Source organism: Myotis davidii, unplaced genomic scaffold, assembly GCF_000327345.1.
Source record: "Myotis davidii unplaced genomic scaffold, ASM32734v1 scaffold6, whole genome shotgun sequence".
NCBI lineage: Eukaryota > Metazoa > Chordata > Mammalia > Chiroptera > Vespertilionidae > Myotis > Myotis davidii.
The window spans coordinates 5,164,100-5,176,928 of record NW_006383011.1 but is presented as its reverse complement, the minus strand read 5'-3'; the positions used below and the strand labels follow the sequence as shown (position 1 = coordinate 5,176,928).

General features: G+C 38.6%; 1 protein-coding gene and 1 long non-coding RNA gene across 6 annotated transcripts in view; one reads left to right on the top strand and one right to left on the bottom strand.

Annotated features, from left to right (window-relative positions):
• LOC107181618 overlaps positions 1-10,456 on the top strand; it is a 19,909-nt gene extending 9,453 nt beyond the window's left edge. Inside the window, exons 2-3 of the long non-coding RNA XR_001512283.1 lie at positions 3,611-3,614; positions 10,334-10,456. This is a non-coding gene — a long non-coding RNA (uncharacterized LOC107181618). The remainder of the gene's footprint in view (positions 1-3,610; positions 3,615-10,333) is intronic.
• XPO1 (exportin 1) overlaps positions 6,843-12,829 on the bottom strand; it is a 53,039-nt gene continuing 47,052 nt past the window's right edge. For 4 of the 5 annotated variants that reach the window (XM_015557917.1, XM_006778560.2, XM_015557918.1 and 1 more), the window contains 6 exons: positions 11,935-12,129; positions 10,356-10,524; positions 9,393-9,527; positions 9,157-9,316; positions 8,970-9,066; positions 6,852-7,894 (listed from right to left, as the gene is read on the bottom strand). In XM_015557917.1, coding sequence (XP_015413403.1) covers positions 7,748-7,894; positions 8,970-9,066; positions 9,157-9,316; positions 9,393-9,527; positions 10,356-10,524; positions 11,935-12,129 — 903 coding nt within the window. In that variant the 3' untranslated portion in view covers positions 6,852-7,747. Of the gene's footprint in view, positions 7,895-8,969; positions 9,067-9,156; positions 9,317-9,392; positions 9,528-10,355; positions 10,525-11,934; positions 12,130-12,829 lie in introns of all 5 variants that reach the window. The other variant, XM_015557920.1, reaches the window with a different exon arrangement.

The window sequence follows — 12,829 nt, the reverse complement described above, 5'->3', positions numbered from 1 at the left end:
GTTTTCAGGCTGGAGAGTGATGGAAGCTCCCAACCACTCCTTTTTTTCTTTTTTTTAAATTCTGGGCCAGCTTTAGCTCTGAGGCTCTAGCTCTCAGGCCTCGGCTGCTAAAAGTAGGTATCTGGTTTGTTTCGGTTCTAATATCGAAACTGTATCAACTCCAGCTCTGAGATCCTGGGCTCGCTGAAAGCAGGTTTCTAGTTTTTTTTTTAGCTTCTGTATTTGTTAAAATGTTTCAAACTGCAGGCTCAGAGGTCTGCAAGGCAGGCAGGGAACGTTGGTTTCCTCCGTCACTGAGGGAAGCAAGCCTCATGTTAGTTTCAAGCTGCCTGGCTGCCGGCCGCCATCTTGGCTGACAGTTAATTTGCATATCTGCTGATTAGCCAATGGGAAGGGTAGCGGTCATACGCCAATTACCATGTTTCTCTTTTATTAGTGTAGATTGGACACAGATAATAGGGTGGTGAAAGCCTGGGGCAGGGGGTGGAGTGGGCTTGAAGGGCTCAGTGGGGAATAAAAGGGGACATAAGCAGTACTTTCAACAATAAAGATTAAAAACAATAGATTCAGAGACATAGAAGCATGGAATAGACCAGTGGTCGGCAAACTCATTAGTAATAGAGCCAAATATCAACAGTACAATGATTGAAATTTCTTTTGAGAGCCAAATTTTTTAAACTTAAACTATTTAGGTAGGTGCATTGTTATTAACTTAATTAGGGTACTCCTAAGGCTTAGGAAGAGCCACACTCAAGGGGCCAAAGAGCAGCATGTGAGCTGCAGTTTGCCAATCATGGGAATAGACTATCCAATCTCAGACGGAAGGCAAGGGTGGGTGGGTAGGAGGAAGAGATCAACTAACCAAAGCACTTGTATTCATATATGCATAACCCAGGACACAGACAATAGGGTGGCGAAGGCCTGGGGCAGATGGGTGGGAGGTTTGGGGGGCCGAGAAAGGGTCAAGGGAGAAAAGGGGGCACATATGTAATACTAGAGTTTAAAAAAGAATATGCCCCGACTGGTTTGGCTCAGTGGATAGAGCATCGCCTGTGGACTGAAAGGTCCCAGGTTCGATTCCGGTCAAGGGCATGTACCTTGCTTGTGGGCACATCCCCAGTAGGTGTGCAGGAGGCAGCTGATCGATGTTTCTCTCTCATCGATGTTTCTAACTCTCTATCCCTCTCCCTTCCTCTCTGTAAAAAATCAATAAAATTTATTTTTTTAAAAAAGAAGAAATATTCAGGGTATTTTGAAATTGGAGTAAACATTTGTTAGGAAAGAAAAGGCCTAGTTTAGTCAGCAAACATTGGGGAAAAGATATCATTTCTTTGGATATCTTAAAGGAGAAGTGAGAGCAATGGTATTGTTTCGCATTAGGTCAATTTGAAGTGGATGAGGGAAAGTACTTGAATTTTAGATTCTACATTTTTCCAAGATATTTTTCAACAATGGAAGTAACAGGTTTCAACTTCCCAACCAACAGATTTGGCCCTTTCCCTCAAACTCTGCAATTTTCCCCTAAGTTAGGTTATCAGTAGTTTTACTTAACTATCAAAAAGACACAGCAATTAGTAACGGGAGTAAGCTGCTAAAAGTACTACTTATAAATAGTAATTAAACAATTTTATATAATTCTTTTCTTTAATCCTTATCTGAGGATATATTTTAGTGATCTTTTCAGATAAACATTGATGTGAGAAACATTGATTAGAGAAATATCAATCAGTTGCCTTCTGCATGCACCCCAACCAGTAACAGAACCTGCAACCTAGACATGTGCCCTGACTGGGAATCAAACCTGCAAACTTTTGGTGTATGGGACAATGCTGCAATCAAGCCACCTGGCCATGGCTTATATTTCTTTATAATCCAGGCCTTTATCCATAAACTTTTAAAAAATAAAAGTATTTTCATTGATTTCAGAGAGGGAGAGACACAGAAGCATCAATAATGCGAATCATTGATGGGCTGTCTCCTGCCTGTGCCCTTGACTGGAATCAAACCAGGGACCCTTCAGTCCACAGGCTGATGCTCTATTCACTGAGCCAAACCAGTTAGGGCCATCCATGAACTTCATAATCACCGAACCAAAACCAGTTCATTGCTTTATGTGACCATATTTTTTTAAAAAATGTATTTTATTTTTTTACAGAGAGGAAGGGAGAGGGATAGAGAGAAACATCGATCAGCTGCCTCCTGCACACCACCCAATGGGGATGTGCCCACAACGAAGGTACATGCCCTTGACAGGAATCGAACCTGGGATCCTTCAGTCCTCAGGCCGACGCTCTATCCACTGAGCCAAACCGATTAGGGCGAAACTCTCTTTCTTGAAGACTTGTCTTCACATTGTTACAGAATGAATTCTTCTGGCAACATTTCTGGAGGAAAATCCAATACATATGAGTAAGTCAGACTAATTAGTTCTTCTCAACATTCTGTATTTTTCTTTCAAACTCCATCCTTGCCTATCTCTGTTGCTATCATGCCATGAAATGCCTGCATTCCAGGTAGTCCTACCAAAGTAGGTTCGACACAAGTGGGGGTAAGAATAGCCTGTGAAGACAAACTCATACTTGGTTTACTTACTGCTTTAATTAAAATCAAAGGAGAGCCCAGCCAGCTTTGCTCAGTGGTTGAGCATTGACCTATGAACCAGATCAGGGTTTGATTCCTGGTTAGGGTACATGCCGGGATTGTGGGCTTGATCCCCAGTAGGGGGTGTGCAGGAGGCAGCTGATCAATGATTCTCATCATTGATCTTTCTCCCTCTCTAAAATCAATAAAAATAAAACCATGAACTAAATGAAAACAACCAACTGAATGGGGGAACATATTCACCAATGATACAGCAGATAAGGGGTTATCCAAAACCTATGAAACTTATGCAACTCAACACCAAAAACAATCTTATAAAATGGGCAAAAGATCTGAATACACTTCTCCAAAGAGGACATACAGCCAATAGACACATGAAAAAATACTCAATGTCACTAGTCATCAGAGAAATGTAAATTAACCCCCTAATGAAATGACTGAAAATTTGCCAGAATAGCTATTATCAATCATTCAACATATGTTGTTGGCAAAGATGTGGAGAAAAGTAACTCTTGTGCACTGTTGGTGGTAATGCAGATTGGTGCAGCCATTATGGATATGGAGTTACCTCAAAAAATTAAAAATGGAACTGCCTTATGACCTAGTAATTACACCCTGGAAACATATGTAAAATACTCCAAGCACTATTCAAAAGAATGTATGTACGCCTATGTTCATTGCAGTGTTAATAGCCAAGACTTGGAAGCAGCCTAAAGGCCCATCAGATGAGTGGATTTAAAAAGTTGTGGGTGCATTTACATAGTGGAATACTATTACCTTTTCTGATAGCATGAATGAAGAATATTATGTGAAGCGAAATAAGCCAGTCAGAGGATCATAGATCACTCATATGTGGAATCTAATGAACTAAACTAACCAAGTATAAACAGACTCAGAGGGAACAGTGACAGCTGTTAAGAGGGTTGCGTGGAAAGGTGAAAAAGTTGAAGCGATTAAGAAAGAACAAAGCGCTGAGACATGGACAACAGTATGATTACCAGAGGAAAAGGAGGGTTGAGGGATGTAGAAGAGAGTAAAGGGGAAATAAATGCTAATAGACTTGACTTGGGACTGTGAACACCCAAAACAACATACAGGTGATGTTATAGAATTGCACACCTGAAGCTTATATTTTATTCATGTCCTCACAATAAATTCAAAAAAATTAAAAAAAAAAAAACTTTCATTGATCTCAAAGAGAGGGAGATAAAAACATCAATGATTAGAATCATTGATAGGCTGCCTTCTGTATGCCTCCTAGCGGGATCGAGCCAGCAACCTGGGCATGTGCCATCACTGGAATTAACTTGGGACCCTTCAGTCGTCAGGCCTACACTCTATATGAACTGGCAAGGCTCAATAAATTTTTTTAATGTGAGAATACTTTTAACTGAATATGTATTCATGATACTTGTGTGAAATGTACGAACTGGTTACCTCTTTTTAAAATGTAATTAATCTGTTCCACTTACAAAATTGCATTTGGTAGATAATTCTTTGCAGAGCTTATGAGGAGCGCCCTTGGTTGAAAAAAAAATTTGGTTGCCACTTTAAAAAAAAAAATAGAAAAAAGCAGAATTATGGTTATCCTTCCGAGGATTTCCTACTTAATATCAAGTTTATATCCACTACATCTGTCTTTTTACATAGAGTTAACAACTTATTTTGATGTTGAACTATCCTTTGGAAGACAATTTTAAGTAGCAATACTATCAAATATTATAGCCAACAGCTTTAGGTAAGGTCAGACCCAGCAAATTCCTAGACTAGGATCCACACCCTCTTAATATTTACTAGTAAGACAATTCCAATTATAATTTGTAACTTCTGACAATTGAAACAATACCTCATTATGAGTTAAATAGCAGTATGCCAAAAAGCTAAAATGGCATTTGCTGTCAAATATCTTGAGGCTGACCCAAATATGATTAACATTTAATTGAGCAAGAAACTTCCCATCTAGGATTTAAGTTGTTACCACGAATGGTTTTTTCAGTTTTGGTCAAATATATTTGCTCAATTAGTACTCCCACAAAATAAGCTTCAGGCAGGGATTGAACTGCGGAATAGAATCATGAGACCTCTGATGAGATTCACTTCATATAAAAACACTTAAATCTTATGTTTCTAGTTTAATCTATGAATTATCCTTGAATATGTGAAGTTAATATATTTTAAACCTCAAAGAAGTGATACCCTTTTTGCTTATAGCTGTAATTATCCTTAATTCATTTGTGATATAAATTTGCTTTTGGCAGTGGTAGAATCCACGGTTGCCAAACGTTAAAAGTTGGACTATCCTGGTTCCCAAGCCAAAGCTTGGTTTCTTGCAACATCCTGAACATATCAAGAGTCCTGTGAAGCTGAGCTGTAGGAAGATAAGAACATTATACATGACCATTGTTGGAAAGTTACAAACATTATAAACAATATGTATTTTATATAACTAATTGAAATAGGGCAACCAGTCAAGGCCTAAACTCTTACCTGATTCAAGAAAACCACTTAAGCCCTAGACCAGTGATGGCTAACCGTTCAGCTCGGCGTGTCAGCATTTTGAAAAACCCTAACTTAACTCTGGTGCCATGTCACATATAGCAATTTTTTGATATTTGAAACCATAGTAAAACAAAGACTTATATTTTTGATATTTATTTTACATATTTAAATGCCATTTAACAAAGAAAAATCAACCAAAAAAATGAGTTCACGTGTCACCTCTGACACGCGTGTCATAGGTTCGCCATCACTGCCCTAGACAGTTTGGCTTACTGGCCTGCGGACTGAAGGGTCCCAGGCTCAATTACGGTTAAGGGCACGTACCTTGGGTGCAGGTTCCTCCCTGGCCTGAGCCCTGGTTGGAGGCAACCAATCTATGTCTCTCTCTCACTAAAAATCATTGAAAAATATCCTCAGGTGAGTATTAAAAACAAAATCAGCCGAAACCGGTTTGGCTCAGTGGATAGAGCATCGGCCTGCGGACTGAAAGGTCCCAGGTTCGATTCCGGTTAAGGGCATGTACCTGGGTTAAAAATATATTTAAAAAAAAAAAAAAAAACAAAATCAAAATTACTTAACAAAAAACACCTTAAAACCTATTTTTTAAAAAGTTTTGTTAAACCGCTCCGGAGGAAATTTATATTTCCCCATGAAACACCAATGTGAAAGGGACACATTGACTGCTTGCCTCCCCCGTGAACTCCACCAGGGGTGGGAGCTAACCTACAACCCAAGGACGTGCCTTTGACCCGGAATCAAACCCAAAACTTTTTGTTCCACTAAGGAACACCGGCCAGGGCCCCTTAAAACATATTTTTAGTCATACACCAATAGTTAACACAGCCAAAGAGTTGAACAAAGCTGAAGTTTAAAAATCTTCCACTATTACTCTTTGAATACATTTAAATCCTTACCATTTGCTGTTTTAGAAACAAATTGCTATCAGCAGGATTATATTCTATTGAAATGATGGCAGTGTTGCCACAAACTTGTTAGGAAGATGGCAATTATACAAAATGGCTAATTCTCCAAGTAACATGAGGTTCTTTAAGTGCTTAAGCTTTAATCTAGTTTATAGAAGACTAGTTTATCCTCTGGAAACAAGTTCAACCCAGCTGGTTTCCTTTTTGTATTCCGTTCTCTACCCTTTTTTGCGTTTTATAGGCCCTGTATACATTTTCCCCTTCCGTTCACTTCTAAGGGTTACATTTCACAAGAACACAAATCAAGAATATCTGGCCCTGGCCAAGTGTGGCTGTTATCCTGTGCACAGAAGGTTGCCGGTTCAATTCCTGGTAAGGGTACGTGCCCAGTTTTCAGGCTTAATCCCTGACAGGGGGCCTGAGAAAACAGATGACTGATATTATGCTCTCACATCAATATTTCTCTCTCTCTCTCTCTCTCCCTCTCAAAAAAAAAAAATCAATTTTAAAAAATATAAAAAACAACAATATTTGTAGTAGTTTGCACACCTGGGTTCTCATTCTTCATTACACTGACCTCCTAACCAGGACACAAGACACTCACTCCCTTTCATCACAAAGGTAAAATGTATCAAATAAGATATTTGATTCTTGGGAACAGAAGGTATCTGAGCATATTAACTTTATATATAAACTGCTTTTACTCCTAGGCACTTCAGAAATATTTGCATGTCAACATGTTGCACACATCATTTTAAAATGAAATACCTAAACACAAATAACCCCTTTCATTAATGTAGGAATAATTTTGAGCCATTAAAGGGAAAATAAATGTAAACCAAGTTTATTTTGCTTTTTAAAGTAGTGTTCTTAAAGCACTACAGCTTGGTAAACAATGTAAATTAGTATAAGTCATCTCAAAAGCCAGTTTTGTTGTTTGTTTTTTAATGAGTTGTTAAAAAGATGCAGCCTATTCTACCAGGATAAATATTTTTAACCATTTCACTTCGAGTTAATGAAGGCTCACAAATGAGCAACACTCCTCATTGAGGAAAACAAAAAGCTGTTGTCGACAAGCGACAGCACACACACACAAAAACAAAAAGAACTGTGTAAAAATAACTAACTGTGTTCACATATTTTTGAAGTTGCTTTACAATGGGATGATATGCACATGATCTTGCTGCAAACTTGCCATACAGACTTGTAATACATGTAGTCTAGACAAACGATTCAGTCCAAGAGGTGCTAACTTCTGACAATGCAGCACTATAATCCTTTTAACAATGCAATTTGTTTTACTCATTATTTTTCTTCTAGACTGAAATACAGGCTAGAAAGAAAATGCTCCCTAATTAAAAATTGGTAGTTTACAGAAAAAAAATTGTATAATTTTGCATTAGAATTTACAAGTATATGTTCAAATTGGATTTGCCTCCTCCCCCATCCTAGCCACAAGATGGGCATGAAGTAGAATTTTAAAAAATGCCTTAATTTTCAACTTCATGCAGACTAAATAAAGATGACCAAAACAAAAGCTTAAACAATGGAAGGTATTTCACAGAAAATTTCTTATACAAAAAACACATAAGAAAAAGGGCCACTAGGTGACATTTTAATTTACAAATTGGCATCATTTTGGTCGACAAATATCCAGATGCTGTTTTCTTCTGCTAACAAAAGTTGCAGAGAAAAAAAATCAAATCCTAGCATGACTTCCCATTTTAATCACACATTTCTTCTGGAATTTCATGTGGATTAAGGATGCCAGGGACAGACATTTGAAGTTTATGTTTCTCTTCCTGAGCCTGTCGGAGGGCTGTTTCTCTTTCTTCCAAAAACAGGTCAGATGTATCTTCACCTGCAAACTCCTGTAAAAGCAGATAGTTGAAAGGTCAACATAAGTGTGCTATGAAAAACAAATAGATTTTTTCGGGGAAAGGTGGATATAAGCATATTCCCTGTTTACACAAGGGATATAATTTTTCCATCCATTGGTTGTGTTTAAATTTCAGTATTATGTAGATGAATTAAACACCGAAGGTGGTACACAGAATTTGAGCGTCAACCTATGAACCAGGAGGTCATGGTTCAATTCCCAGTCACAGCACATGCCTGGGTTGAATTGCAGGCTTGATCCCAAGTAGGGGTCCTGCAGGAGGCAGCTGATCAATGATTCTCATCATTGATGTTTCTCTTTCTCTCTCCCCCACTCTCCAAAATCAATAAAAATATATTAAAAAACAAAAAGCCCCCCAAAAAGGTGCTAGTGGGAAAAAGGTTATAAAAGAGTCATAGAATGATGACATACACACACGCCAGATTATTATGACCACCCCATCAGTACTTCGTTGGGCCACCTTTTGCCTTCAATACTGCGGCAATTCTTCTTGGTATTGACTCCACAAGATGTTGAAAGGTGATGCAAGGAATCTGACACCATGCCTGATGAATAGCACTGTCCAGTTCTGTGAGATTTGGTGGTTGTGGAACCGGCTGCCTGATGGCTCTTTTAACTTCATCCCACAAATGCTCAATTGGATTGAAATCTGGTGATTGTGGGGGCCACCTAAGCAAGGTAAAGTCTCCCTCATATTCTTGGAACCACTCCTGCACAATATGAGCACCGTGGTATAGCGCATTGTCTTGTTGGAAGAAGCCATCTCCATTGGGACATGCCATCAACATGATAGGATGAACCTGATCAGCAACGATACTTAGTTATGTTGTGCTATTCAGACGTTTATAATGGTCTGGCCCTCTAGCAATCTCAGTGTGAAATTATAGCTAATTTGACTACAAATGTCAGGTGGTCATAATAATCTGGCCAAAGTATGTATATGTGTGTGTATATAAATATATTAAGCAAAGATATAAAACAGCTGTTTCTCCTAACTAATGATCAAGTTAGTCTTATATTTCTGCAAATGCAGATAAATTACATACCTTTATTTGAACTAGGAAATCCCTAAGATGTTCCTTGAAAGCAGGAATATCCTGATTTAAACTGAAAAGCCCTGTCACAAAGAGCTTTACTTGAGCACTGCAAATCAAAACATAGTAATTAAATGATTGTTTTTTTTAAATAAGAAATTTGTTTATTAAAAAAATAATAATATATATATATTTTTACTCTTGCAGATGAGGGAATGCAGACTTAAGGAGATTAGCCACATATTCCTGAATAAACATTTGGTTGTTAACTGGATTTCCAGGATTTAATGGTGTACTTATTTTTCCTTCTTCAACCAAATTGAACATATATGCAAGTATTGACGCATGCATCGTCAAACCTGTTGATGAAAAGATGATTAGCTCTAAGATTTAACAACTGGAACAATTAACATTTTTATAGCTTTAAATCCTTACCAGCAGTATGTGAGGTGTCTGTCACAACAGAAAAGATATGTTGAAGAATATCACAAAAATAAGTTTGATAAAAACTCTGAGCTGCAGCTTCTTCTTGTGCAACATTTTGCAAAAGTGTAAAAAGAATCTGTAAGCCTAAAATACATAGAACAGCAAATTACAGACTGGTAACACTCATATGATAGTATTTTACCAATAAACTATTCTGATTCAAAGCCCATTCTCCCTCTTTTTAGCTAATTCCTTGCCTAAATTATCTTGAATCAGTAATAGAGGTCTCTTAGAATCAATGTCTGCTTTCTGATAAACTGTAAATAATAACCATTACCACCTTACCACTATGTCTGAAGGATCAATTTTCTCCACATCCACACCAAAAACAGCACAAATAGATGTTCCTATTACATAAACCAATTACTATTTAAATACACAACAAATAAAAAATCCTCCTGCTAGAGATGTTCTTTAGATTTATCCTCAGTAAGTTATTAGTGCCACAGTGGAAAAGCATATGGAGAAAAGGAAGCAGTAATAAAGATACGGAGCATGGCCTGCATGGCTCAGTAGTTGAGTATTGACCTATGAATCAGGAGGTCTCTGTGGGATTCCCAGTTAGGGCACATACTCAGGTTGCAGGCTCGATCCTCAGTATGTGGAGGCAGCTGACCAATTATACTCATCATTGATGTTTCTCTCTCCCTCCCTCCCTCCCTGAAGTCAATTAAAAAAAAAAAAGGTATCAGTAAGTGATGTTTCCCTACTTTTAATTTTATGACCATCTCTCATAACTAATTCTGCCTATGTACTATGTAGAAAACAGACAACTAAGTTGCTTTTACACCTTACACAGACAAAAGCTGACAAGTGAAGTGGTACCTACCTGTCTACAACTATATACCTATCTCTAAGTGTCTGTAGAATTTGTAAATTGGCAGGCAAAGAAGTAAATTTTTATGCATTTACCTGTATCTGCAACATTTCTCATAGTATGTTTGAAAGCCCAAATAATGGAATCTAAAACAAGTTTAAACTGTGCAGGTGGAATAGCCAGAAATGCTGGGAAACAATGAGAATTGACAGCCTGAAGTAGTAAGAAAAAGTTCGTTCTGTGCTCAGGATATTCTTCAAAGTCCTAAAAATGGTAAGAACAACAAAAAAAAGCAAGCCCGAATTTAATATACTTGTTAGCAGAATTCATAAGCTGTACGGTCTCCTGAAAGGCCAATTCAAAGACAATATAATTCACCTCTCATGGATCATAAAATTACCATTTGTTTAACAAAAGAATTATGAAAATAAGGAGACCTTAGGTCACACTGTAAAGCAACACATCAAAATGCACATAAAAGAACATCATGTGTAACGTGCTATGTAATCATTAGTAACTTGGAGACTCACAAATCAATACATTAAAATTTTTAATGTCTATAAATGCAGTTTTCAATAAATTCAAGCTACTATCTGAATGAATGCAATCTATCAAATGTACTCCTTGCTGTTATTTTATAGTAAACTAGAGGCCTGGTGCACAAAAATTTGAATAAACAAAGTATGGTAATATATACATACTAGAGGACAGGTGCACAAAAATTTGTGCACTAGGGGGGAGGGGGCGTTCTTCAGCCCAGCCAGTGCCCTCTTGCAGTCTGGGACCCCTTGGGGGATGACCACCTGCTGGCTTGGGCCATGGAGCGGGTCTAAGCTGGCAGTCAGACATCGCTCTGGCACCCTGGGAGCCCTCGGGGGATGTCCACTTGCCAGCAGGGAGCAGGCCTAAGCTGCAGTCGGATATCCTTAGCACTGATGAGGAGGCTGGAGAGGCTTCTACCACCACCGCTGTACTAGCAGTCTTCAGCCTGGCTTGTGGCTGAGCAGAGCTCCCCCTGTGGGAGCGCCTGACCACCCCTGGTGGTCAGTGTGTGTCATAGTGATCAGTCATTCCCAGTTGTTCTGCTATTTGGGTCAATTTGCATATTGCCAGTTTACTATATAGGATAGAGGTCTGGTGCACTGGTGGGGTCCCGCTGGGGTGCCTGGCCATCCTAGGTGAGGGGCTGATGGTTGTTTGCCAGCTGGCCATGGCCCCTAGCCACCGAAACGCCCAGTGGAGGCTGGCTGGAAGCAGGTATTTGGGATTTATTTATCTTTTATAATTGAAACTTTGTTGCCTTGGGCAAAGGCCACACCTGGCCAGGGCAGGCAGGAAGTTTGGCTTCCTCCATCGCCAGGCAACCAAGCCTCCTGCTTGCTTCAGCTCCATGGCTGCCGGCCACCATCTTGGTTAGGTTAATTTGCATATAGTCACTCTGACTGGCTGGTGGGCGTGGCTGGGGGGAGGTGTATTAGAGTTGCAGTCAATTTGCATGTTCTCTTTTATTAGATTAGATTAAAACAAAAACCAAATAAGCATTTCCCTGATCTAGAGGTTCAAGAATTTAACCCCAGAACCTATGCTGCACTCAAAGGTATCATTTATGCTTTCAAGAGTTTAGGATATCTTGGAGAATTTCTCATTTTATAACTGAAATGTAAATCACATTACCTTATTTATCATATTCAATGTGCATTCAAAAACAGCATCAAATATTTGAGGTATTTCAGCTGTTATATGTCCTCCCAACTTGTTGACGATAATAGCCATGGTACTAAGCACTTCTGGTTCTCTAGCAGCGGGGACATTTCTCTGATAATCAATGAGAACTGCATCCAACAAAGGAGGAACAAAATTTTCAGCTACCTGTTTAAACAAAAAACACACTTTTAAGTTTAGAAAAAAACATACATATATATGTTTAGATTTTAGAGAGAAGGGAGTGAAGGATAGAAACAGATGAGAAACATCAATCAACTGCCTCCTGCACACTGCCCAAAGTGTTACAAGGCCGCAACACGAGCATGTGCCCTAAACAGGAATTGAACCGGTAACCTCCAGGTGCTATGGGATGACGCTTAAACAACTGTGCCACACTAGCCGGGAAAAACTTTTAAACTATGCATTTGGTTACTATTATAAAAAGCTAAGTCCCTCTTGTCTCTAAGGATGCTATATTATAAACTGGAAATATACTTTGACTAGGTTTTTTGTACACTAAAGCATTTAACTGAAAGAAACCAAAACATCACAATAGGCTGGGAAGGGGCAGAACATAGTGTAGTTCAAATTTATAATTATGAAAGAAACTAAGGCCCAAAACCAAGTGACTGGCTCCAAGCAAAACCAGGATTCTAGGAATACTGTATATGAAGGATGAGGAACCTAGCAGGAAAGAAAAAATCATCCTAACCAAGATTATATCAGTTCCTTCAGTGGATAATATCTATAAAAACCAAAGTACTCCCACTCAATGTATTTTAATAAACAAAAAGAATAGCCATCACTTCTTATACAAGAAAATAGAACTTCACCAGAGAGACCATGTGAAGTTTCTATCATTGTC